This window comes from Musa acuminata, chromosome BXJ1-2, assembly GCF_036884655.1.
Source record: "Musa acuminata AAA Group cultivar baxijiao chromosome BXJ1-2, Cavendish_Baxijiao_AAA, whole genome shotgun sequence".
In the NCBI taxonomy this organism is placed as follows: Eukaryota; Viridiplantae; Streptophyta; class Magnoliopsida; order Zingiberales; family Musaceae; genus Musa; species Musa acuminata.
The window spans coordinates 33,032,617-33,057,998 of NC_088328.1; the positions used below are offsets into that span (position 1 = coordinate 33,032,617).

The following is a 25,382-nucleotide window of genomic DNA, read 5'->3' on the forward strand; positions in this document are numbered from 1 at the left end:
TCTCTATTTACATGTGATATGTATAATATTTATTTGTCTTTAAAGATCGAAATGGTGGATTAAAAATGGGAAAAAAAATGATGTAGTGGAAGGGAAGAATAATCTGAAAGCAATAATTTGCATTCCTCTAATCAATAAACGAGCATCAAAACTCATGCTTTAGCATGATTTCTAGCTCACGCTACACAAATGTGATGTTATTTAGACTCGATTCAGAGTACTCACTTAGACAACTAGAATTTGAGGAGGCTTTTAGTCCGATTTCATCTTATGTCTGATGTCATTGAATGATCCAGCATGCGTATCACTTCCCTAGTGAGATTATCTGCCAAGTTTCTTATATAGTGAGACCAAAGAAATAGTTTGGTGTGCTATGAAGTCTGATATACTTAACATTATGCAAGTCAATTATATTTTAATAGTTCATAGTAACCCTTTACGTTGTGGCAGAGGGAGTCAGCACGACTTGGTTTGGTCCCGCGTGCGTAAGATCGTCTATGTCGGCGCTCGAGCGACGGGAATCATCGTCTAGTGAGGTCGGGCTTGGACTATGGCTTCAAAGTCTAGAAGCTCCCCTTGGCAGGCCACCTTCCTCTCTGGTCCCTACACATAGGTCGGGGTTGGGAAGGGAGCTCCCGACTTCGACCCCTCCGAAGATCTTGTTAACATTGGGTAGAAAATGAGCCAAAGACCTCTTGTTATCGGCCTCACGAGGGGTTTTTATCCTTCCATTAGGGGACCAATCGTACCTGTCATATTTATGATTGTCGACACTGTACTTAGTCGGCATCATCCCGACTCTTGCGGAACGATGTTATACTTGGTCGGCGTCGACTCGGTCTTTATAGGTCGGCGTCGTCCCGATCTTTGCGGGACGATGTCGTACTCGATTGGCGTAGTCCAACCTTTTGCGTAATGGCGTTGACTAGAGGGTACGATCTAGTGTATTGTCCTTGATGCTGATGTGGCCGTGAATAGTGGTTGGAGGGCAAGTTACCAAAATATGTCATATCATTCTCTCCCTCCCCCCCTCCCCCCCCCCCCCTCTCATAAGTCGGGTCTGATGTGTAATGGTTGGTGGGACGTTGGGAACCTATGTGAGCGGAGATTGATCGTAGACAAGGTCCATCGGGAAAGATTGTCGGGATTTTGGCTGGGCGAACGACGTTGCTGGATGTTGGGCACGGTGATTCGATTGGACTCGGTGTGCACCTTGGCTTAGATTCTGAAGGATTGATGTGGTCGAATGTCACAGCTCAAGTTGACGTGACTAAGAAGCACAACCTCGATGGCATAGGCTGGTATGACCGAGCTGGATGGCTCGGGTAACGAAGATTGATGTGATCAAGAAGCACAACCTGGGTGGTGTAGGCTGGTGTGACCGAGCGGTATGATTCATGTGTTGAGGACTGATGTGCCGAGTGGCATGACTCGGGAGTTGTATGACTAATGTGGCCGAGCGGCATGACTCATGCACTGTATGACTAATGTAGCCGAGTGGCATGACTCGGGCATTGTATGACTGATATGGCCGAGCAGCATGACTCTGACATCGTATTACTGATGTGGCCGAGCAGCATGACTCGGGCACTGTATGATTGATGTGGCCGAGCGACATGACTCAGGCATTGTATGACTGATGTGACCAAGTGGCATGGCTCGGGTGCTATATGACTGATGCGACCGAGCGACATGACTCAGGCACTATATGACTGATGTGGCTGAGCGGCATGACTCGGGCAATGTATGACTGATGTGGCCAAGCGGCATGACTCGGGCAATGTATGACTGATGTGGCCGAGTGGCATGACTCGGGCGTTGTATGACTGATATGGCCGAACGGCATGACTCTGACACCGTATGACCGATGCGGCCAAGCAACATGACTTGGGCACTGTATGACTAATGTGGCCAAGAGACATGACCCAGTCACTGTATGACTGATGTGACCAAGTGGCATGGCTCAGGCGCTATATGACTGATGCGACCGAGTGGCATGACTTAGGCACTATATGACTGATGTGGCCGAGTGGCATGACTCGGGCAATGTATGACTGAAGTGGCCGAGTGGCATGGCTCGGGCGTTGTATGTATGACTGATGTGGCCAAGCGACATCATGAGAAATGCTTGCTTCTTGGTGATGGACACTAGCAACTCGGCCTCCAACCACTTGGTGAAGTAATCCACCCCGACGACGAGGAATTTCCGTTGTCCCAAAGCCGATGGGAAGGGGCCGAGGATGTCCATTCCCCATTGCACGAATAGTCATGCACTATCCAGGGGGGTCAGAGGAACCGCAAGTTGATGAGGTGCTCGAGAATGCTTCTGCACTGTATGCATTGTTGTACGTAGGTCATGGCATCTCGGCGCATGGTCAGTCAGTAGTACCCTTGTCGGAGGACTTTGAAGGCCATGGTCTGACCACCAATGTGCTCCCCGTAAACTCCTTCATGAACTTCGGCTAACACTGACTGGGCTTCCGCGGGGTCCAAGCAGCATAGGAGCGGTTGGGTGAACAACCTCCGGTAAAGTCGCTTGTTCATCTCACAATACCATGCCTGGGTGCACCGGAGCCGTCGGTAGGCCACCTTATTGGCTAGCAGTGCCCCGTCCTTTTTATAGTGGAGGGTTTCTTCCACCCAGGTCGGGGTTGCATCTGCGGTGCCACCTCTTCGGCTGCAATAGTTTGGTAGGAGAGTTGTGTTGAATCTCGTATTTTGATGATGAAACCACTTGATATGTGTTTATGTTTTAATCTGCGTTTTGAGCGACGCAGGATGCTTCGATCAAGATGAGACAATTAAAGCAGGAAAAATCATGTTGTGCCGGAGGAACATGTCAGAAGATTAGACGTCGGGCCGGTGGATCGGTCGACGTATCGACAGAAGGATTCGGGTCGTGGACTCGGGCATCGGGCCAAGAAGAGCAGGTATTGTGCCAAGGATATCGGAGTTGCGGAGTCAACTGGCCGATTGAAGTTGGTGACCACCTGGGCCTTGATGGTCGTACTCAGGACATATTGTATATCGAATTCCTCGAGCTCGATTGACCACTTGAGCATTCGTCCGGACATGTCAAATTTGGATAAGATTTGTCACAATGGCTGGTGGATACAACCGAATCAAGATGGCACCAGAAGACCAGGAAGACACAACTTTCATCACAAACCGAGGAGTTTATTTCTACACAGACATGCCATTCGGGTTGAAGAACACCAGGGCAACCTACCAAAGGATGATGAATAAGGTGTTCGCCTGCCAAATCGGGAGAAACATGTAGGTGTATGTTGACGACATGATCATCAAGAGCAAATCTACCCGAGCCCACCTAATGGACCTTGCCGAGACATTCAAAACATTGCGGGAGTGCGGCATGCGCCTCGACCCCGCCAAGTGTGTCTTCGGGATCAACTCGGGAAAATTCCTCGGCTTTATATCCTGAGTACGTATCTAGGAACATGAGGAGCTCATGGCCCAAGGTTGTGTCGACCAACTGGTCAATCCTTGGTAGTGGGTAGCAATCCTTCAGGCATGCTCCCCGACCCAACCCTAACAACCCTATCGGGCCAGTTGTGACATAACGAGACTTCTTGGGTGTGCTCGGTCGGTTCGAGGTATTGTGTTGGCTGAGCAACGTCCCGAGGGTCGACGATGGGATGCTCACGCCTCGGCTTCTTGGGTAATGTGACGGTCGTCAGGTAACATTGTTGGGATTCTCGAGGATCACTCCTTGCTTCCCCAACCCCTTCTCGGGACATGAATTTTATCGCCCGATGATATATGGAGATGACTGCTCTGAGCTTGTTGAGGGTTGAACGATCCAGGATGGCATTGTATGCCGAGAGGAGTTCCACCACCATGAAGGTTATCATGACCGTCTTGATCCACAGGTCCACGCCCAGTGTAACTGATAGGATGGTGGTGCCAAGGGACAAAACTGAATCTCCTATAAATCCGATATGCGTCGATTAAATCAGGGCGAGGTCTTCCTTGGTCAGGTCGAGCTTCTGGAAGATGTTGAAATACAAGACGTCGGTCGAACTCCCAGTGTCCACCGTGATCCTTTTAACCCGAGCATTGGCGATCCTAGCCGAGACGACTAGCACGTTGTCATGCTCCGGGTACTTGATTTCTCTCATCGGGCATGTGATCTCGGGCACCGGTGATTACTGCAGGCGTTTTTCAATGACTGCTCGGGCATAAGCCTTCTGCCCCGCTATGCTATTACACTATGATGTCGGACCATCGCTGATCACATCAATCTATTTTTCGATCGGACGTGACAGCTCGCGGGTTCTCCCAATGTAGCGACCTAGATGCCCCCGACATATGAGCTCTTCAATCTAGTCCTTGAGGTCACGACACTCCTTGGTATCGTGTCCGTAGTCGCGATGAAACCAGCAGTACTTCAAGCGATCTCTGAGCTCACACGGTGCCCTCATCGGGTTAGGGGCCTTTAGGAGTCCCTTTTCCTTGATTTGCAAGAATATCTTCATCCTAGAGGAGTTCAAAGGTAGGAGTAGGAGCCTTGGGGGTGGTGCATCGGGTTGGTCGATCCTCTTTCTTAGCAGCCTCTTGTGCTCCTTGCTCTTTCCCGCCATCAAAGCTTCGACGGCTACATATTGGTTGGCGTGCTGAAGCATTTCGGGTATAGCCGTTGGCGGCCGCTCAACCAGCGACCAAAAGAATCTAGAAGGTCGGAGCCCCATCAAGAACACCTGCATTATTAAAGAGGGATGAGTGTCGGGCAGCCCCCGAATCTTAGTAGCAAAGTGAGTCACAAAATGAGAAAGTGGCTCGTCGTCCTTTTGGCTGAGGCCGAGGAGCAGGGTTGCGGACGGCTTCGGTCGCACACTGGCTAGGAAGTTGAGTTCAAATTCTCTGGCCAACTGGTCAAAGGTGGCAATTGAAGCTGGCCTAAGTCGATTGTACTGCATCCGAGCTGGGCCCCGAAGCGAGATCGGGAATGCTTTGCACATGAGGGCATTCGAGGTGTCGTACAAAGTCATCTGGGCTCGAAAGGCGGTGACATGTTCCGTCAGGTCGGAGCTGCCATCATAAGCTTCAAGAACCGGGAGGCGGAAGCTCGGTGGGACTGACTTGTCCTAAATCTTAGGGGTGAAAGGCGATCCCCCTGAAGAGGCCTCACCAAGCTCATCTTTGGACTTGTGGAACTCTTGCTAAATCTCATCTAGGTGCCGATTTACCGAGCGCAGTTGTGCCCGGAGAGAGTCTGCCGAGTCGGACGACAATGTGTCGGGTTCGGGACTATCGGAACGAGGGTGTCGGAGGCTTCGTGTGCTGCGCATGGGGATTGGCCTCGGGTTCAACCGTCGCTCGGGTGAGGAGATGACATCCATCATTGCGGGCTGCTGGGGGATCAGAGGTGACACTGGTGAGGGTGGAGGCTACACGGGCACAGGAGGCGGCAACTCCCGTTGCGACATGGATGAGTGTGTTAGGAGCTGTCCGAGGGTGACGATGGTTTGCATTATCCCCGCTAGAACCTGAACTTGGTGCGTCAGGTTGAAGAATGCTTCGATGGAGGTAGAAAGATGAGCAGTAGCCATTCCTAGGAATGATAACCCCGAGTTCGTGAACAATCGCCAATAGCGCCCCGGGGTGGCCAAGGAGCCATTCGCCTCTAGCTTAGGAGTGGGTGGGAGTTGTTCCCCGAGCCCGGGAGTCAATTGGGTCGAGAGGCATTTGTTGCCTAATTATTCGGCTATGTTGCCCGGCTGAGAATGATCTTGCGACATCGGGCCCTCATTCTAGCACCAATATGATAGTAATCCTTTACGCCATGGCAAAGGGATTCAACATGGCTTGGTTCGGTCCCGGGTGTGCAAGATCATCCACGTTAGCTCTTGGGTGGTAGGGATCGTCGTCCAGTGAGGGTGGGCTTGGGCTCTGGCTTCAGAGTCTGGAAGCTCCCCTTGGTTGGCCGCCTGCCTCTCTATCTATAGTCTCTGCACACAGGTCGGGGTTGGGAAGGGGGCTTCCAACTTCGACCCCTCCGAAGATCTTGTTAGCACTGGGTGGAAAATGAGCCAAAGACCTATTGTTATTGGCCCCACGAGGGGTTTTTATCCTTCCGTCAAGGGACCAGTCGTACCTGTCATATTTATGATTATCGGCGTTGTACTAGGTCGGCGTCGTCTCGACTCTTGCAGAATGTGCTGTCCTCGGTTGGCGCCGACCCGGTCTTTACGAGATGGCGTTGTACTTGGTCGGCGCCGACCCGGTCTTTACGGGATGGCATTGTACTCGGTCGGTGCTGTCCCGATCTTTGCGGGACAGCGCCGTACTCGATTGGCATCGTCCAACCCTTGCGGAATAGAGTTGACCGAGGGGTATGATCCGATGTGTTGTCCTTGATGCTGATGTGACCGTGAATAGTAGTTAGAGGGCAGATTACCAAAATATGCCCTATATCAGTAAGTAATCGAGCTTATCAGAGTTAAAAAGTATTTTTATGCCATGAAACTATAACACGTCGATTTTTTTTTTTTTTGTTATTGTAAATGGGAAAAGAAAACACTTCTCTTCTCCGTTAAGCACGATGGGCTGACTCCTCGTTTGGTCCCGTTGATGTAGGGTCATCTCTTGGTTTTAGTATTCTCCATAATCCATCACCAATCTACGAGCATCGAGGTGTATAATTTGATGCACAACGTGCCACAGTGCCACCATGATCAAGTATTACCTTTCGGGAACGATAACATATGATTCATTGGGTTTAATGCTTTGGTTGGCCATGATCTTGACAGTGCAGCTTAAGACACCTGTTGGGTTGTACATTGAAATGTTTTTAGCATGCGAAGGCGTTCGAGTTCGTAATCGTAGGTTCAGACGTTGGCGTCCATCGTCTTCTCCTTGTGCTCGCTCATTGTTGTGATCACACTCCCCACCGTCAGCAACTTCACCAGTAGTCGACGAGGCTCATCATCCAAAGGAGGGACGACCGAGTCAACTTACGACCGTTTCTACGAGATTAGGTCGAAGAAAAGATGAGGATACCGGGGTTCCCATTGGTGTTCGTTCAACCCTAAGGAAACACTGAACAGTCAAAAATATGAACCTATGGAAACACTGATTGTGATCCAGTCATAAAGAGAGAGCAACCCAAACGAATATAGCAACCATAGCTACCCGTGATACTTGACATGGGAAAATCAATTTACACTAATAAAATATGAATACATGGATAATATTTCACCTCCTACATTTATGTGTTCCTCGCGGATGAGCCCAACATTTATTTATTACCATATCTCGGAGGCAGCTGCATGCATGCGCAGACTTGGAGATAGATAGGAGAGAGAGAGAGAGAGAGAGACATTCATGTGGCAGTCAGCAGCTGCGGCAACGAAAGCTCAGGGGATGCATTTGGCCACATGCTACAACATTCATGTGAACCCCACTCGATCCCACTTGCCTCTGTTCAGGTCCCACTACCATCTCCATTCGACTCTCTCTCTCTCTCACTTGACACCACAAGAGGAGAAGAGAAGAGAAGCAGAGAGATAGAGAGGGAAACAGCTCCCTGGAATCTTCCTCCCACCTCCACATAGTTGACTCACGCCATCCTTCCTCAAGAACTTCACATGAAGGATACACATTTGCAAGCCACACAATCAATCTTGACCGCAACAAGCTTACATCGAAGTCTATATGAGGCCTTGAGTCCTCCTGCAAAGGATTCAACCCAACCTCTCTTCCTTGCCTTTCTGTACGAAACCATCTGTTGTTAGCACAGCCATGGACTCTAGCTGTGTGGAAGAGGCATCGAGCGACTCGGAGAAGCGGCTACAGGCGCCGCTACATGTGATGGAGGCGCTGCAGCGAATGGGCAGCGGCGCGAGTGTGGTGCTCGACCCGATTCTCAGAGGAGGAACCGAAGCCGAGTCGAGGAAGCTGACCTCATCTCAGTACAAAGGCGTCGTCCCCCAGCCGAACGGCCGGTGGGGCGCCCAGATCTACGAGAGGCACAACCGAGTGTGGCTCGGCACCTTCGGCGATGAAGCCGAGGCCGCACGCACCTACGACGTCGCTGCACAGCGCTTCCGGGGCCGCGACGCCGTCACCAACTTCAGGCCTCTGTCGGACTCCGCCTACGACGATGCCGGCGAGCTCTCCTTCCTCGCCGCGCACTCCAAGGCCGAGATCGTGGACATGCTGCGCAAGCACACGTACCGTGACGAACTCCAGCAGAGCAAGCGAGCCTTCGGGGCTGGCCGGAGCGCGACCGTGGGCCGGAGGAAGACACCCGGCTACTCGCGATCGGCTCGCGAGTTCTTGCTCGACAAGGTTGTCACTCCCAGCGACGTCGGGAAGTTGAACAGGCTGGTGATACCGAAGCATCACGCCGAGAAGCATTTCCCGTCGAAGAGCGGCAGTAGCCTCGCATGCAAGGGAGTGCTGCTCAACTTCGAGGATGCCAGTGGAAGGGTGTGGAGGTTTAGGTACTCGTATTGGAACAGTAGCCAGAGCTACGTGCTGACCAAAGGCTGGAGCCGGTACGTGAAGGAGAAGGGCCTGAAGGCCGGGGATCTGGTCAGTTTCTGGCGATCCACCGGGCCGGAGAAGCAGCTGTACATCAACTGCAGGACTGGTGCAGTCGCCAACAATCCATCCTTGCCATCGGTTATTAGGCTGTTCGGCGTCAACATATCAGAATTGCCGGCCAGCCATGGCGAATGGAAGAGGGGAAGGGAGGCGACGGAGTTTTTTCCACCGCCAAAGCCCCTCGAGAAGCCATTCGTAGAGACATTGTAGTGATTTTATCCTCCAAATTCTTCCCATTCTGTTCTTCGTTTCGCCTTTGTTTCATGAAACAACGCAAAACACAAAAGGAATGTACATTGTGTTATGTGTTAATTGCTTGTAAATCCATGAATTATTAGGGAGAATTGGCTTGCTAAAATTAAGTTAAAATGAAAAGAAAAATCTGAAAGTTCATTGACTTTGGTAGCATGAACGAAGCTGGGTATCCTTCGAGCAAGACATTCAAATTGACATTTACTTGAACTAGTGGGCTTTAACTTGACAGAAATTATAGTCAAATGACCAGAACAGAGATCCCAATGCACTTCAAACAAGTCTTTCATGACTTTGTTGCCTGTTTAAACAACTATGAATTGAGCCACAAGTCTAAACACTGCAAGCTTTTAGTTCAAAGGCACAGTGTGTCCGGTACGACAAAAATGTGGCTTCTTGTGCGTGTCAGAATGTAGGCAAAAGATTATTGTTGAGTAAAATATTCCTCGTAGATATGGAAACAGGGAAGGAGAATATTATTGCCAAACCCAAATTAATAATTAAGCTCGCTCAATTATATTCCTCGTAGATATGAATCAGCATCTGTTCCTGGGCAGCATGCAAAACGATTGTATTCCTCGGTTGTTTTCTTTTCTGTGAGCCTAATTCCTAATTCGACTGCGTTCCATCTCGTCAACGGAGGAGATATATCAGCGAACAACGAGCAGAAGGTTTACGGTCGAATGAGGTAGCCACCACTCCAAGGCAATGGTAATAGCTGGCCGCAGGTCAATTAATACCTTATGTGCTTCTCTATTATAATATTGCCCTCGTGTTCTAATTCTTCTTAGGGTTTGCCTCCTTTAACGGACCATTGACATTGGATGTCTGAAAAGGTGGAAGTCTTGATGGGCGGGTGTGGGTGTTAATAGCATTCACAGGATATCCGAACGACACAGGCCACTTTTGAATGGTATCTGCAGCTGTAAACCTATATATTGAATCTCATAACATATGACCAAGTTGTCTTTTGCACAAGGAACTAAACAATACTTAATTCTACCACAGATCTCCAGCGGAAGAACATGTTAATCCTCGAAGAGGATGTGCAACCTTACTGGCCTTGTAGACGATGGTCAACTCTCACAACTCTTCATGTTAAACAACACCACCAGGCTAGATATTAGGCCATGTTCTGGGACCGCAAACAACTGCATCAGATTATTGAACCAAACCATATGTTGGATTCTGCCACCGGTGGATAGATCTGAGTTCTTGTTCTTCCGCGTACTTACAGTACAGTATCATGAGAGATCAACTGCATGTCATAAAAGGTTGGCCAAAATGTGAGCAGCTGATGCATTACGTAGACCAATATATTCTCTATTGGTCATGAGTCAATTAACACTGTTTCATATCATGGATCTATACCACCTCTCAAAGAAAAACTTATATTTTTCGTTTTCTTGAGCCAAATTTCAAAGAGTATAAAGATGACTCTGCATATTGCTCGATCAGTGTTAACTCCAAGTTCATCAGACATCCAGAATGATAAAAGAGAAATCTATCGTTGGAATCTAGATATTATCTAATTCCTGATGTGTCATCCGAGATCATACAAAACACCGAGGTCAGGAATAGCCCGATTTGATCCATTCAAACTTTAAGTCACTTTATAGTTAGAAGATAAGATTTTCCTAACTATACGGGGAAATCTTTTTATTCTGTTGAGAAAAATCTTCTATTCTGTTGAAAAATATTCTTTTTCTTAATCTGTATAAATAGGAGAGCGACGTGTTAATGTATTTAAGCTATTTTACTTCTTCAATAATTATTCTTATTTTCTATTATTTTCATCGGGAATAATCTTCATTGATGTGGCTCAATCACTTGCACAATGGTGTAACATTTGCTGATTTGGCTCAATCACTTGCTGGCATAATCGTTTACTGACACCAGGGGTAGGTAGCTCGACTTGAACTTTCCAAAGCTTAAATCAGTAATACCGGAGGCGGAAGAAAAATAGAGGTGAAAGAGTTTGTATTTATAACTAGCTCCTTGTGGTCGTTGGCGGTTTAGGCAATTGTTGTAACCTCCTTCTGAGATGGTGGTGGAGGTGGAACAACTAACGTGGCTCAATCACTTGCCACATTGGTGTAACATCTGCTAACTTATCTCGATCACCTGCTAAGGTGGCATAACGTTTATTGACGTTGATGTGGCTCAACCACTTGCAAAGGTGGTATAACGTTTGCCGACATTGAACCACCTCCTAAAGTGTCGTAACGTTTGCTGACTATGCTCAACCACTTGCTAAGGTGGCACAACGTCTGCTGGCGTCGCTTACGTAGCTCAATCGCTCCTTGTGCGATTTACACGTCGTAGTTGAGTTGCTGATGCGGCGACCTTCGTTGTTGAGGTTGAGATGTTACGTGTCGGGTAGCTCAACATGCAGTCTATTATTTGACACTGTTTTTGTTTATTTGAATATATTTCAGCGTCTCTTAGAAGCTTCACATCATCATCATGTTCACAAGTTGCATCCGAATCCTTTATCCTTTTCTGCATCTTTTGAGATCGTCCATCCAAACGGTGTGATCTTCCTCTTAATTAAGTCCACACCGAACTTGAATGAGGACTCTGATAGCAGAGAACAACCTCACCTTCTACGAGTGGCTACCGCCAAGACATGCATCATCCATTAAAGTCTGATGCCAATCATCTCCAACAAATTGTGGCTAATAGTTTTTTTGACAAAAATGATATATATATATATATCCATTAAAACTTGAAGATATGCTATTTTGCATTTAATATCCGTTAGTTGACCATTAACTTAATATTAAAACTAAAACTGACATTAATGTTCCATTAAAAAAATATCGAAAAAAATGAAGAGTCAAATAATTTATGTGAGCATCAAAGAATATTTATAGGTAATTAAAATTTACATTTTATTACAATTCAACGACAACCATGACTAGTAGTAGTTAACTTGAGTTTATTGGACATATACCTTGAATAATTGAGGATATAGTAAAACATACCTTTTTTTGGAGAGCACCAGTTTTAAGAAGCAAAAATTGGATCAAAAGCCTTAATCATAATAAGAAAAAGGGTTTGTGATGGAAATATTTTGATTCGGTGTCAACCATGGCAAAGAAAAATGGATAAAAATGATAATTATTTTATATCAAGGAAATCTGTCATCTACATATTGCCAAGTCGGTGGATCTCTAACTTAGTTGCTCGAAGAATCTGTCATCGAAGCGATTACATAAAACCATCATGGATTAGTCATACGGCCGTAACATGAACCACAGCTAATCCATGTTGGCACTATTATACGGAAGAAGTTATTTGATTCCAAATACAAAGATAGATTAAACTTTATCTTCAATAGAAATTTGGATATTTCATAAAACTATTCTAAATTATGCTCACGCTTGCATTCACTGAAAATGTTGACTTTTCTTGTACCAATGCGTGGATCAAATACTAATTATTATGACAAAACACTTGTATTTTTTTCTCTTCGGATTTCGGAAGATGGAAATTATTCCTTTTGTATCGGTCAGCGGTCGTGTTTGGAGGAAGAAGGAAAGTTGCATGCAGCTTCCCAACGCACGTATTCTATCTGCAGATTCCGAAAGCACGGGGCCGGATAAATGCTTGGCGCACTTCGGTCAACGTTACAAAGCGACGTTGACTTGACTTGGGTCCACAGTTTCGTCGTGGGACCCATAAAGTATACGATTGGAGGAGCACGTGGATCCCACAGCGGACGGCTGGGATGGCAAGTCGGTGACGAGAACGCGCGAACGAATTCAGGTCACGACTGACGTGCCGCACATCCACTTGCTTTCTTTATAATCAGACGGTGGGTCATTGGATGCGTAAGTGGGCCCCATACAGAGAATTAGGGTCGATGCCGGCGGACGCTGCGTCGCACCGAGGTCATCCAACACCACCAACTGAAGTCGACGATCTGCGGTGGCGGACATCTGAGGGGCGAGAAGAGTCGGTTCGCAGCTTCAGCTCGTTACCGGCTTCCGTTTCTTTTCACCGTCAGTCTTTGGTGTCCGCATGCTTGGGACCGGGCAGTGTGTCACCTCCATGCCCAATGATGTAGAAGGTGTAGAAGCGGGTAGAATTCTAGAATGTAGAGCCAAAATTTATGAGGCGGAACCATGCCCGGTAAATTTCCAACTCCGAGAAGCATTTCCCCTTCCCCCAAAAATTTAGGGCGCCATTTCAAATCGAACTCCAAAATTTCACGAATTCCCTTCCCTCTTCGTACCCTCGTCTCCATTCTTCTCCTTCCCAAAGAGAGGAAATCCCCGTCGACCCACCCCCTCATCTGCCTTTCCGATCCCATGGCCGTGCCCCACAACGCCACCACCGAAGGCGACCCGGCCACGGAGGATATCAAGAACCCCGCCGAGGCCTCTCCGACCGCCGTCTCGTCTCCATCCAAGCACAACAAATCGCTCGGCGTTCGAGTTGCCCATGGCCGAACCTACGACTCCGAGAATGGCAAGTCTTGCCATCAGGTAGTCAAGAAGATCTTTGTGAACCCCGTCTCTCTATCCAAACTTTCTTAATCTGAGTGACCGAATCCTCGGAGTTTCCCTTTTTTATACTTTTCATTTGCGATTTTCGCAGTGCAGGCAGAGGACAACGGATTTTGGGGCACCGTGCAGGCAGATTCGGAAGGACAAGCCCTGCCCCATAAAGTTTTGCTACAAATGTCTCCTCAATAGGTTTGTTTAGATTTATGATGTTCGTGCGCTTTCGCTTTAGATCGTGTTTCGATCTGAGGTAACTACGACAGGCGTTTGCGGTAATTCAGGTATGGGGAGAAGGCTGAAGAGGTTGCTCTGATGCAAGACTGGAGTTGCCCCAAATGCCGTGGCGTTTGCAACTGTAGCTGCTGCATGTAGTTTCTCTCCCTGCGCTCGGAATTAGGTTTATGAATTTTCACTCCTTTTATTGTTGCAATGAAAAATGGCTGTGGGTCTTAACTTTGTAGGAAGAAGAAGGGTCACCTGCCGACAGGAATTCTCATCCACACCGCCAAGGCGACTGGGTTCTCTTCGGTGCATGAATTACTTTATAAGCAGGGATCTGATGTGTTGGCTGCTGCAAATGGACTGAGAAGTTTGAGCGCGGCAAGCCCTGACGTCTATAAAAAGGTTTGATTTATGCTCACTTGGTTTTTTGCCGTTCTTGTGCTGATAAGTTAGCATTGTTCACTGAAGGGGTTGGTGGCTCATAAAAGAAGTCATGGCAAGGAAAATCACCTTGATGAGCCTTCTGTTGGTGGTGATGACAAGAAAGGTAATTCACATGCGAAAAAAGAAACAAAAAGAGCATCGAAAAAACTAAAGCGTGACAGTGAGTGTGGCGGTGAGAATGTAATTGGGCTCTGTAGAAGCAATGCAAAACCAAAGGATGATGATACACAAAAGCAGGATGAAAAGAAACCCTTTGTGAAGAATGGCAATACAGAGATGCAGCCAAATAATGATAAGCCTGTCCATATGAATTGCATTAATGATCAACTCAAAGGTTTGCAACATTTGCCAAATTCTCCTGAACAACAAAATGATTATACAGATAATTGGCTAAATACAGATGCAATAAAAGTTTCTGGCAAGAAAAAAATTCATACTGTCCAAGGCAAACCTTCGCGCAAAGTACACAAGATCAAGAAACATGGTAATAAATACTCAAATATTGTTGAGGAAAAAGTGTCAGCTGGCTTACCAAACAAAAAAGTCAAACTCAAACAACTGGTGAAAGATCGAAAGTCCAGGAAATATGGTAGCAACAACCCTACTGAACGTGAGAATTTAGCAATTGTGATTCCTCAGGGTGCACCATTAATAGAGGTTGCAGGGGTTGATTGGGCAGCTGAGGATGTTGGTGCAGCTTTGCAATTTTTGGAATTCTGCAATGCATTTTCAGAGGTATAATGCTACATTGCTTAGTGTGATTTAAAAGGATCATTATGTTAAATGCTGATATGATATCATGCATTAGAAGGAGCCTCATTGGTGGAAGTCTTATGCGCTTGGGTGTCCTTTTGTTTATGCAAATGTAGTGTCTTTCTTATGAGTTTTAGGTCTGGTCTTTTGCTAACACTCAACTAGGTTCAGTGCAGTACTTTTAGGTTTTTAAGATTTGTTCTTACGGTGTGATTCTACTGAGTTGCTCATTTGCATGGCAAATTTGAAGTCTGTATTTGTATCTCTGCTCACTTGCAGAGCAAAGATCAAAGCCCTGTTTGTACTGCACCAAGCTGTGCACTTTATAGTGTTTTCTTTGGAAATATTGTCATTAGTGTGGGCTTTGTAATCAAAACATATATGGATAACACATTATGTGATATTAATTAATGGTTCATACCTAACATGATGGTGGTTATAAAAAAACAATTTCTGTTTGTTCCCTTGATCTATGAATATATGATGATATATGCCAATGCGTAAATCTCGAATAAGTAGGATAATAATATGGAACTTCTGCAACACTAAAATGTGCAAATATACACTCTTTATATGACAAGCATAACGCTTATTTATATTATTATAATATTTAGTTATACATCACAATGAATAATCACAAAAAAGTAACTAGTATCCCGTGTAGCCATAAGGATTATTTAGTTCTTCTCAATTTGTATGACAAAGCTTAGTTCTTATTTATGTTCTTATTATGTTTTATTTTGTGTCATGCTAAATAATAACAACTAAGTAACTAGTGGTCCTATGCTAGGGAGACTATTGTCAAATTTGTATTACGTCATTCCTAGTTTTCTTATACTATTCATCATAGGAAAGTATTTTAGGTTATAGAGCTTCAAGAATTTTGAGAATGATGGACACTCTTCGTAATGATGTCCCATTACTTTAATTTCATTGGTGCTAATTTTATGCTTCGTAGAATGAGAAGAACATATTAAGCGTATATTCAACTTATCTAGACTTAGAGGTTGGGCTTGGTATAATGATAAGGTTATTCCTTTGGTCTCTAGGGGTTCAAGTAATAGACTCTCGAAATATGTTGATGATATAAGGTTGCGTACATTGATCCAACCGAAGCCCGACGCCCTCAGCTTGCCTAAATTGACTTTGAAAAAGACAAATAAACTCTTCCAATAAGCATATGCAAAGTGTTCCAAGTATCCTAAAACTATGTGCTTTTGAATAATTATTTTTTAAGTTAGATACTTTAAGAAAGCATTTAAGACATCTAAGAAGTATCTATATGCTTCTTGTTTGACAAATATTCAATGTGGATAACATGAGAAATTTGAATTATTTGTGTTTTATAGGTTTTGTGACATATTGGTGTAAAAATTTTCGGTAGGCTTGTTTAGCTTGCCTATATTACACTCCTAGATGTCTTTCTATATTCTATCCAAGCTTTTAGGTTTGGAGCATGTTTATCTATTGCTTAGATTATCTATGGCTAGGAAATGTATACAGGGAATTGACATTGAGTTGCTGTTCATTTATAAAATTAGCAAAAGTTGTGTCATTCTCGATTCTGATGTTTGCTTTGCGGTTGTTCCCATATTGATGGGACAAGCATTGGATGGTGATGATGGTTGCCATTTCTTCCAAAAAAACTGGCAAACTCATTGGTTCTTCCATTTATGCTTTTCTTTGCTTAACCCAGAAAGGCAAAAGAATAGAGGACATAGTAGAATGATTTTGGTGATACTGATTTTAGATGACCAAATTGGCAAAAATATGTGAAATAGAAAGGAGTATAACAGAATATGCAGGTGCCTAACAAATAATGATTCACATAGGAAATAGCAAAAGAATGATGATGATTGGGCCACTAAAGATATTACAATTTTCTTGTAAAGGAAAAAAAGGTAAAGTCAACTATCTGAATATCATTTCATTAGGAAATTGGAATGAAGACATTATTGAATAATTTATGATAGGAAGAATTTGAGAGAAAGGCTGTAGAAGAAAGGAAAGCCATTCCTTCCCCATTATAATCAAACATTATGTTTCCATATAGTAAGTTCTGCAGGTTCTTCAAGTGATAGCTATGTCTTGTTAGGCTTTTGATGTTCCGTTATCTCCTAGTGTCAGCATATATTAATAAATCATCTCAGTGATGTTCGCTTTAATTTTTTATTCTTCTTCTATTTCCTTGGACAAAAATAGAATATGAATCTATAGTGAAGAGACAGAGAATGTTTTTGTCAAATATCGTCAATATCTCCAAAAAAAAGTGATTTAACTACCAGTTTAGGAAATAAGATGCTGGTTGCAACCAATTTGATTGACTCTCTCTATACGACAGTCGGGGTTCCAAAATTGGTGATATTTTTGGCCAGAGAGGGGATCATTACAATATTACGTTTCTTATGCAGCTATGTTTTTGCCTTCTAGATAATTGTGACATCTTGAAATTAAGTTTGTTGTTAAATGTATTGCAAATTAGTTGTTGATATGTACCTGGATTTGAAGAGTGAAAGTATTAAGATAATGCTGAAGTGCAATAATTAATTGATTGATTAGATGAGTATATTAAGCTAGTATTCTGAAATTAATTATGATAGTGCCTGTCAACAAATGCATTAAATGCTAATACACTCATGGCAATGGCCCCTTTAATGAACAATTAAGCCTTTTAAATTATGACAAAAATATCAGGGACCTTTCTTTGGCATATCAAAAGTATTTTATGCCTAATTATTATGGTTAATAATTGGCCCTAAATATGCATTTTTCTTCTAAAAGTTTGGTACTGATTTATGTGAAGCAAAATGTTTTAGAACCAAGTGGTAAATTGTAATATTTTTGGTCACTAGTTTAGACGTAGTTGGTACTCAACCATACATCTTCTTAGGTTCTTACTGGTTACAGACATGAGAAGACCTACTTTGCCTTAAGCTCAAAATTGTTGAAGAAGCTGAAATGATTCTTCATTCTGTCTTTAGATTATGTCAAAAGTGTTCAGTAAAATCTAAATATCTTTAGCTGAGGTGAATCACTGCTTTAAGAGACCTTATGTTTAGATTGCACTGTTGACTGTTGTCTCCTCGAGTTGAATTTGTTTACTGATCATTGGTCAGTATAGGAGTTAACCCTTATCAAATAGAAAGTTGATATGCTTTTTAATAATAAAAGCAAACAGATGGTATGTGATGTGAAACTTAAAGAAGCCATACACTAGTTTTTGATTTGTGACCATTTTTTCATTAGCTCTATGGTCAAAATATTATTTTAATCCATTAAATAGATGGGTAAATAAAAGCAAACAGATGGTACACAATGTGAAACTTAAAGAAAGCATACGCTAGTCTTTGATTTGGGACCATTTTTTCATTAGCTCTAGGTCAAAATAATATTTTAATCCATTAAATAGATGGGTATGTTGAATTTTCTTTTTCTTTTTTTCTTAGAATTGTTGATTTTTATACAGTAGGGAAATCTAGATGATGGTTGCTCCATTTAAAATTAAGAATATATATATTTTGAGATGATCCTTCAAACTACTGTTTTGGCTTTAAATCAATGAATCCATGAATAAGGATGATGCATTCAGGATGGAGGAGGTGTGCACTTTGATTTGTAATTCTTTACATATGACTATCTTGTGATTTTGTTAAAATTTCCTGTTGAGAGTTTTGCAGAAACCACCATCTCCAGGAAAATTATGCCCAAATATTTCTTCTTGCTTACTAATATTATTGTGGAACTTTATGGCTTTATAAAAAAAATTCTCTCTCTTGAACCTTCCAAGCAAAAACGGCAACTGGGAGGTATCTTTTAGAAGTACCAATGCTTGTAAAATTAGGTGAACCGGTAAAATTCTTCATATCAAATTTGTGCTCCCTCCTTTTCTTTTTTTTTCTATTCTTTTAATTTTTTTGGGTTCATTTCATGGGGTTGGGCTTATAAAATATTGTTGCAAAATCGACAGATCTCTTATCATATCTTTATTCATTTGATCGTAACAATATAGCATATCAGCATCTTTTTGATGAAATGTCTTAGAGATGGTGCTTCATAATTTGTCTTGCACGAACAATATCTGTTTTGCTATCAATTCTATTATCACCGTGAGTCGTGGCCTGCCTTCTTGTCATTTGTTCTCATATCAAGAACTTTTTCCACTATGTTTATGAATATTGATGTTTTTAATAAAAGTTAAAAGGAAAATTTGGAACTTGTTAGCAAAGAGAAAAAGGAAAATGTAGTAACTATGTAAAAAAGCAAGACAACTGTAAATTGTAAGCTTTCAGCTCATTGTGAACTTCTAAAACTAGAATCACCTTTATGAAGGTGGTAGCTAGGATGTGAAAAAAGTAAACCATGAAGTTGATTTATAGGAAACATTTTCAGACAGGCAAATTGTTTGACTAAATGCAGATCAATGATTTGAAATTTTAAATAAATCTCACTGTTGCCATACCCGACAGGTGTCCTTTAATATTATCAGATTATGTCCAATGTAGGTTTTGTTTTGTCAGCTTGCTTGTTTTGGGTGATCTGAAGTTTGTTCATGATTTTCTTAGTGATGGGTTGGGTTGATGTCCCTATTTTTCCTATGAATGTCACGTTCATCTTTGCCTTTGCAAATCTGTTATGGTAGAATTTATTTAATTCATTCTATCTTTTGTGCGTTAGATTGTATAGATTGTTGTGTAATGTTCTAAAAGTCTGCATAAATGTTGAGAAAACATATAGAGTAAGATAATCTTGACTATATGAAATTCTGGAAACAATTACCAAAGTTGAATCACATATTATCTTTTGTATTGAGAAGTCTGGTTTGTATGTAATAGCAGCTTGTAAACTAAGCTTGGTCCACAATTTTTTGGGTTGGCAGATTGGACTTGGTGCCAAACTTGTTCTTTCTGACCAGAAGGATAGTTGTTCCACAATGTTTTATTTGTGTTACTTGAAATTAATGCTGACAATTTTTTTTACCATGTCACTTGATAAAGAAAGTAATTAGCAAATAAAAAGATTAATCATTTCTGAGAAAAATGAAAAATACCAAGAAAACAACAAAACAATATATGAAGTCTTATGTAAACTGAAAAATATACAAACATAAGACAAGCTTAGATACACCCATCGATCATCTTCAACAAAATTTTACAGGGGAAACTGTTGCCAATTCCATTAGTTTAGGTTGTCACATATGAGGAACTATGTTTGATCCTCAAAGGCTTCATTTACACTATTTTGCGAAAAAAAAAAGGTCCTCATGTTCTTGGTCCCCAGAACTGGTTAGTTTGGACTCTTAACTGAGTTGCTTTTTCTTCATCTGAAGTCAGTTCCTTTCTTTTTAATTTGTGCAAAAACTTAATTATACACACTCTTTCATTTTTGGATTAATTTAGGATGTTGCTGGAAGCTGAATTCTTTCCTTACTGAACTTATGATCATTTAGGTGCTTGATATAAAGAAAGGAGAACCTATAAATGTTCTCAGAGAACTATCAAGAGGATGTGTTGGACGTCGAGGAGTGCACTCTTCAATTGTTAAATTTCACATCAAATTATTGATGTTTATTCAGAAGGACATGGGCAACGAGTATGATACTTTACCCTTAATTTATGCATAGAATATTATGTCACTTGTTTTATGTTTAGTCTAATGACTGGTGAACTTGTTTCTTATTCTAAATTTTTAGGTCTGTTTCATACTCAAGCAGTGGAGATAAGTGGCTGCAATCTGCTGTTAACTGCATCAATGAATCTGAATGTGCCTTAAAGGTACCTTTGGAATGCTTGAACAAGGATTCCTTAGCATATGATAGTTGGGATGCATCAGATAAGCTCAAATTGTTGAATCTTCTCTGTGATATAACACTTGGAACTGAGTGAGTGCCATACTTTTATCTTGGTTGTCATATATTCAGATTTTTATTGATCAATTTATTTCCAGGGAACTACGGAACTGGATTGATAAAGAAAACAAAAAATATATTGAAAGAAACAAGGAGGCAAAAGAAACAATTATTGCTGCCAAGAAAAAGGTCTTTTCTGCAAAGTTTAGTTGATAGCTTGTTGCTGAGTTGGTTATTAAAAATTTAGATTTTATGCAGGGAAAGGATCTAAAGAAAAAATTGAAGGATGATGTGGCCAAAGCTATGCTTTCTTTGAAGGAAGGATCATATTCTGATGCTGAGCATGAGAATCTTGTCTCACAAATAAGAGCTGAGACAGAAAAAGCTCATGCTGAGATGCTAGAGATAATGGAACAATTGCCAAAAGGTGTGCCTTTAGATTGATTTCTACTTGTTCATTTGTTGGTTTACTTGTTTCTTTGTAAACCGTCTATGTTCCATTGTCTTACCATGTCCAATCTTTAAATTGGATTGTCCTAGTTCACCTGTTGGATGCTAATAATGTCATATTAGGAGACCAAATCATACAAACATCTCTCTTGATAATATTAAGTCAGTAAATGTGATGCAATTAGATTGACCCATGTGGCCTTCCATCGTTATAAGTAGGAACCGATTGTCGGTGTAGGTTGAGATGGTCGAGTCCCTCGAGGCTCACTTATATCGCGACTCACTATCCTGTTTACGACATAGAGATGTCACCGGTGACCTGAGGACATGGTATGCTTGGTCGAGTCCCTCGAGGGTATATCATCAAATCGGACTCATCTTGTAACGAAGGTGTTGACTTAACCGAGCATCATGGTTGGTTGAGTCCCTCGAGACTATGGTGATTCAGAGGTTGAACAGGACGAGAATCACAAGGAGTTGTGATTAAAGAATTATGTTTTGTGAGCCACTTTTGACATTCATTATTTTCTTCACCTTGTGTACAGATTCAGATAACACAAGAAAAGATGCAGTTCGAACAGAGCCGTTATTTTTGGAAGGAGAAGGACGCGTGTATTGGACTCTTGGAGGGTTTTGTAGTAATTCTAAAATTATACTTCAAGGTTTCTCTTCTTAGAATTGCTTTGTTGTCTTTTAAATGTCATAACAGGACAATATTGAAGTCTTGTCTTTAACTTTCTGCAGATATCAGGACTTGGGACTCAGTGATGCTTGAGGATAAATGGTTTACATATGTTGAAGAGGAAAAGAACTCAGTTGAGAGACATATTTCTTCTTCACGGTTGTGATTCTTCCCATGCATTAGTTTCTAATTGCCCTTATTGCTGTCGGCTTTCAGTCTGATCCATGTCTTGTTGCTTTAGATGATATTCTATAGTCCATAAATATCCTTCAGATGATAAGTACCTACGTAGTTGGGTTTGAGTAGCTCCCTTTTGATTGCTTGCTATTTTTTCAGTGAAATTGTGTTCTCAAGTGGACCAGTGAATGGCTAACGGCAATTCTTAATACTTGTTTGATGGAACTTGTGCAGCCTTGATTTCTATTATGGTGGTGTCTATATGCGATAACATATTTCTACTAATTGGCCAAGATTGGTCCGATGATGATGTTTGCCTTAGTAAGTTGAGATGACTGATCATATAGATTTGAGGTAGATGATGTTTGCTTGGTAAATTGAGATGATAGTTTATATACTATGAGGTAGATGTTTCTGATTTATATAGCATGACATTGCGTACAAGTTATGTGAACATTTGAAACGTGAATGTATGTCTTCTGCATTTTGAACAAAGTAAAAAAACTAAGTTTCGAGGTACAAATCGATTGCAGCTTCAACAGTCAGCATAAGGCTCAATTTTCCTAGATTGGGTAATCACTGTCCAACCACAATTTTTTTTATTTGACCATGATCCTGTAACTTCCTTGGGCAGGTTCTGTCTAGAGCCGTGAAGAATTATGAATAGAATTTGGAAGTTAAGCAAAACTAGATTCAAGGCGCTACTATTAGACATTTATTAGTTTACTTAAGAATACATTTTTTATTGTGAATAATAGCTTATATATCATGAACAGGTAGTAAGTGAAGTCATGCTTATCCCATCTTTTTTATTATTCAACATTGAGGTAATAGTTTGAGTACTGAATAGAAATCTAAACACTCTCCGATGGACATTTTGATCTGGTTAACTTATGACTTGAAACACTTTTTGGGGAGAATATCAGTGTTATATGTTTCATCATGAATGCAATCCATGTGCTCTTAGGAACGGGATTAAACAGTTGTGAATATCCCAAATACCCCTTTCTATACCCTTGATGATTTCTGTTGCCAGTCATGTTCTTTTGCATTCTGTGCCATGTTTTTACCTTCTCTGCTTTTTTTTTTATATTTTATTTTATAATAATTTAGATGATTTAATGTTTTAATCTCTTTAATTTTATTAATAAAGTTACTAATGTGGACAATTAGTTGCATACATTACAGGAGGAACTGGAGGCAAAAGATGAGTGGCGGTTTTCTGGAACAAGACTCAGAGGATGTACATTTGAAGTTGAAGCTTGTAACGCATGGTGCAGAATGAGTTCATGTAAGATGAGAATGCAGTTTTTTTTTCCTTTCAACAACGTCCTTGTGTTGCAAATGCGGTGGCTGCTTTTTTTTAATCTATCTAAAGCTGTTCCTCTTGTACTTATTTCTATGTGCATGTGTTTACTTACAAGTTGTCTACAAAAGAGTTTTTTTATTCATGTTATGCTAACGCAGGCTAGCATCTCTAATTTTGACTATAGGTCAATGCAGAATTGGAAGCTCAGTAGACGAGCAATATAATGCAACAACGATTGGAGTGCTGACTGACGGCCAGTTGAATTGCTCTTTACACAAAAGGAATGTGTTGAATTGCTGTTTACACAACAGCAAAGTGACGGTTTTTTTTTTTGTGTGTCAATTTTGGCCAACTTATTTCTTTTTTACACCCGCTATTCTCTGTTGCAATTGTTGCCCTGTAAGCTGAAGCTGCGTTGCTTACCGTAGCGTAGCCAGAAAAGAAAAAGAAAAAATCATCTTTTTTTGTTTTTTTTAATTGGGAGAAACAAAGACCTGCCTCTGCTCTGCTGCCCACTGCTCATGCTTTCTCGGTGCCCTGTTTCTTTTAGGTGACAGCAAAAGCTCAGTTCATGGTCGAAATATAAGCGCACAAGTTGTCATGTGCATGGAAACTTCTGCTGTGGTTGTGCTGATTTCTATTATGCGCGCTTCGAGTGACGTGCGTTGTTTATCTTCTGCCAACTGTTTACAGCCAAAGCCCTTCGCTCTCTTTCTCTCTCTCTCTCTCTCTCTTCCTCTTCACACTGTTTCTTCCTTGACGAAGAAATGAGGTATCGGGCGCTAACGCTATTAATGCGAGTCCACCGTACGAAACTGCCCGACCACGGGAGATGGACGTTGTAGATTCCGATCACCGCAGGTGGAAATAGGGACACGGTATTCTCACCCACGGTGTTAGGACAGCGTACCTTGGGGGTTCGTCGGTTGCGCACCGGGTAAGTTTCGTTCCATTCGCTGAACCCGAAAGGTTATATCAGGGGGGCTCACTAACGAAGTTGGAACGACCTAAATGTGAGATTGAAATTGTGGTCACCGTGGGATACCGTAAAAAGAACACACCGTATGGTTTTTTAGAACAATTTTTTTCGGGGGGCCCACTTCGTCGTCACTTCCTCACGTGGTGAGTCCGCTGCGTGGTCTGCTTAACCTCCTCAGTCATATCTATGGGGGCCCATCAACAAGACTGGGCTTGGGGGAGGTTGGATGGGCCTACTTAAGTTTTAGATTCCGGTCACTCCAGGTGACGATAACAAAACCAAATTTGAGGGTTTGAGGACCAAAAAAAAATTTTTCGGGCCTGTTTGTCTTCTGTTTCCCACGCGGTAAGTTCACGGATCGGTCGTCGTAATCGTGCTTCATGGGCCTGTTTAACTCGAGTCCATAATTACGGGTACAAGGCCCTGTTGAATTCATTTCGACCCTATCCGACCCGGTTCGACGGAGTAGAGGGCACCGGGAGGGAGGGAGGGAGGAGGGGCGGCGGCGGCCACAAGAGCTGGAGGAGGAGGAGGAAGAGGAAGATTTGGCTTCGACATCGGTTCTATTATGAATTTGTTCCTTCTCGGTCATCTCCTTATTCCTTCTCTATTCCTCATCGTGTCCATCTCCATTCATCCTTCTCTTCAATCTTCCTCCTTCCTCCCTTCTTCCGCCTTTCTCTACTCCTCCGCCACCTGCTTTGTCTTTTGTCGGCGGCGTTGGAGAGGGTGGGCACGACTGCTGTGGGAGTCATAGCGGTGGCACTGTTGGGCCGTGGTGGCCGTGCTTCATGGGTCTGTTGGGCTGGTGTGAGCCAGAAGAGGAGGAAGGCGGTCCAACTTTTTTCCGCACCCCCAAACTCGGTTTGCGGCGGAGCGGCCACCGGGAAGGAGGGCGTCGGCTGACGGTGGCGTTAGGCTGGACTGAACCAGTAGAGGAGGAAGGTGGCCACAAGAGCAGGAGGAGGAGGCGGAAGATCGATGTTCATCTCCGGTCATCGTCTATCTCCCTCTTTTTCGCCCTTCTTCCGCCTTCTGGTACTTCACTATCTTCTTCTCACTCTATCATCAGCGGCAAGCTCGAGCGGCGTTACAGACGACGACCACGGGTGGGAAGCAGGAGTCCGTGGCGTGGGCGCCGTTGCGCCGTGGAGCCCGGAAGAGACGGTCGAGCGTCGCGGGAATAACTA

The 25,382-nt window shown here is 42.9% G+C and overlaps 3 protein-coding genes across 5 annotated transcripts; 2 read left to right on the plus strand and 1 right to left on the minus strand.

Annotated features, from left to right (window-relative positions):
- Positions 1–4,343: 4,343 nt before the first annotated feature.
- Positions 4,344–5,009, minus strand: LOC135612178 (uncharacterized). The gene has a single exon (XM_065108073.1). It carries the CDS (start codon positions 5,007–5,009, stop codon positions 4,344–4,346), a length of 666 nt encoding a protein of 221 aa, XP_064964145.1.
- A 2,544-nt stretch (positions 5,010–7,553) lies between these two features.
- Positions 7,554–8,965, plus strand: LOC135613736 (AP2/ERF and B3 domain-containing transcription repressor RAV2-like). The gene has a single exon (XM_065110778.1). The coding sequence runs from the start codon at positions 7,762–7,764 to the stop codon at positions 8,776–8,778; it is 1,017 nt and encodes a 338-aa protein (XP_064966850.1). The 5' UTR covers positions 7,554–7,761; the 3' UTR covers positions 8,779–8,965.
- Positions 8,966–12,707: 3,742 nt separating this feature from the next.
- On the plus strand, positions 12,708–23,814 carry LOC135610989 (uncharacterized). 3 transcript variants are annotated; one of them, XM_065106184.1, is made up of 13 exons: positions 12,708–13,313; positions 13,431–13,523; positions 13,613–13,699; positions 13,793–13,955; positions 14,022–14,732; positions 20,197–20,339; positions 20,440–20,628; positions 20,694–20,784; positions 20,854–21,022; positions 21,591–21,707; positions 21,790–21,886; positions 23,093–23,195; positions 23,398–23,814. In XM_065106184.1, the coding sequence occupies exons 1-12, from the start codon at positions 13,270–13,272 to the stop codon at positions 23,187–23,189; spliced, it is 2,001 nt and encodes a 666-aa protein (XP_064962256.1). In that variant the 5' UTR covers positions 12,708–13,269; the 3' UTR covers positions 23,190–23,195; positions 23,398–23,814. The 3 variants fall into 3 exon arrangements, 2 of the variants coding, with proteins under 2 accessions (XP_064962256.1, XP_064962243.1); XR_010486404.1 differs by lacking the exon at positions 23,398–23,814 and adding an exon at positions 22,139–22,225 and having other exon boundaries at positions 12,710–13,313; positions 13,426–13,523; positions 23,078–23,128; XM_065106171.1 differs by having other exon boundaries at positions 12,711–13,313; positions 13,426–13,523.
- The last annotated feature ends 1,568 nt before the right edge of the window (positions 23,815–25,382 follow it).

Coding starts and splice junctions, on each gene's coding strand:
- LOC135613736 (XM_065110778.1), top strand. CDS start 7,762: ATGGACTCTAGCTGTGTGGAAGAGGCATCGAGCGACTCGGAGAAGCGG.
- LOC135612178 (XM_065108073.1), bottom strand. CDS start 5,009: ATGACTTTGTACGACACCTCGAATGCCCTCATGTGCAAAGCATTCCCG.
- LOC135610989 (XM_065106171.1), top strand. CDS start 12,951: ATGCCCGGTAAATTTCCAACTCCGAGAAGCATTTCCCCTTCCCCCAAA. Junction 13,524..13,612: donor TACAAATGTCTCCTCAATAG/GTTTGTTTAGAT, acceptor GCGGTAATTCAG/GTATGGGGAGAAGGCTGAAG. Junction 20,629..20,693: donor GATATAACACTTGGAACTGA/GTGAGTGCCATA, acceptor ATTTATTTCCAG/GGAACTACGGAACTGGATTG.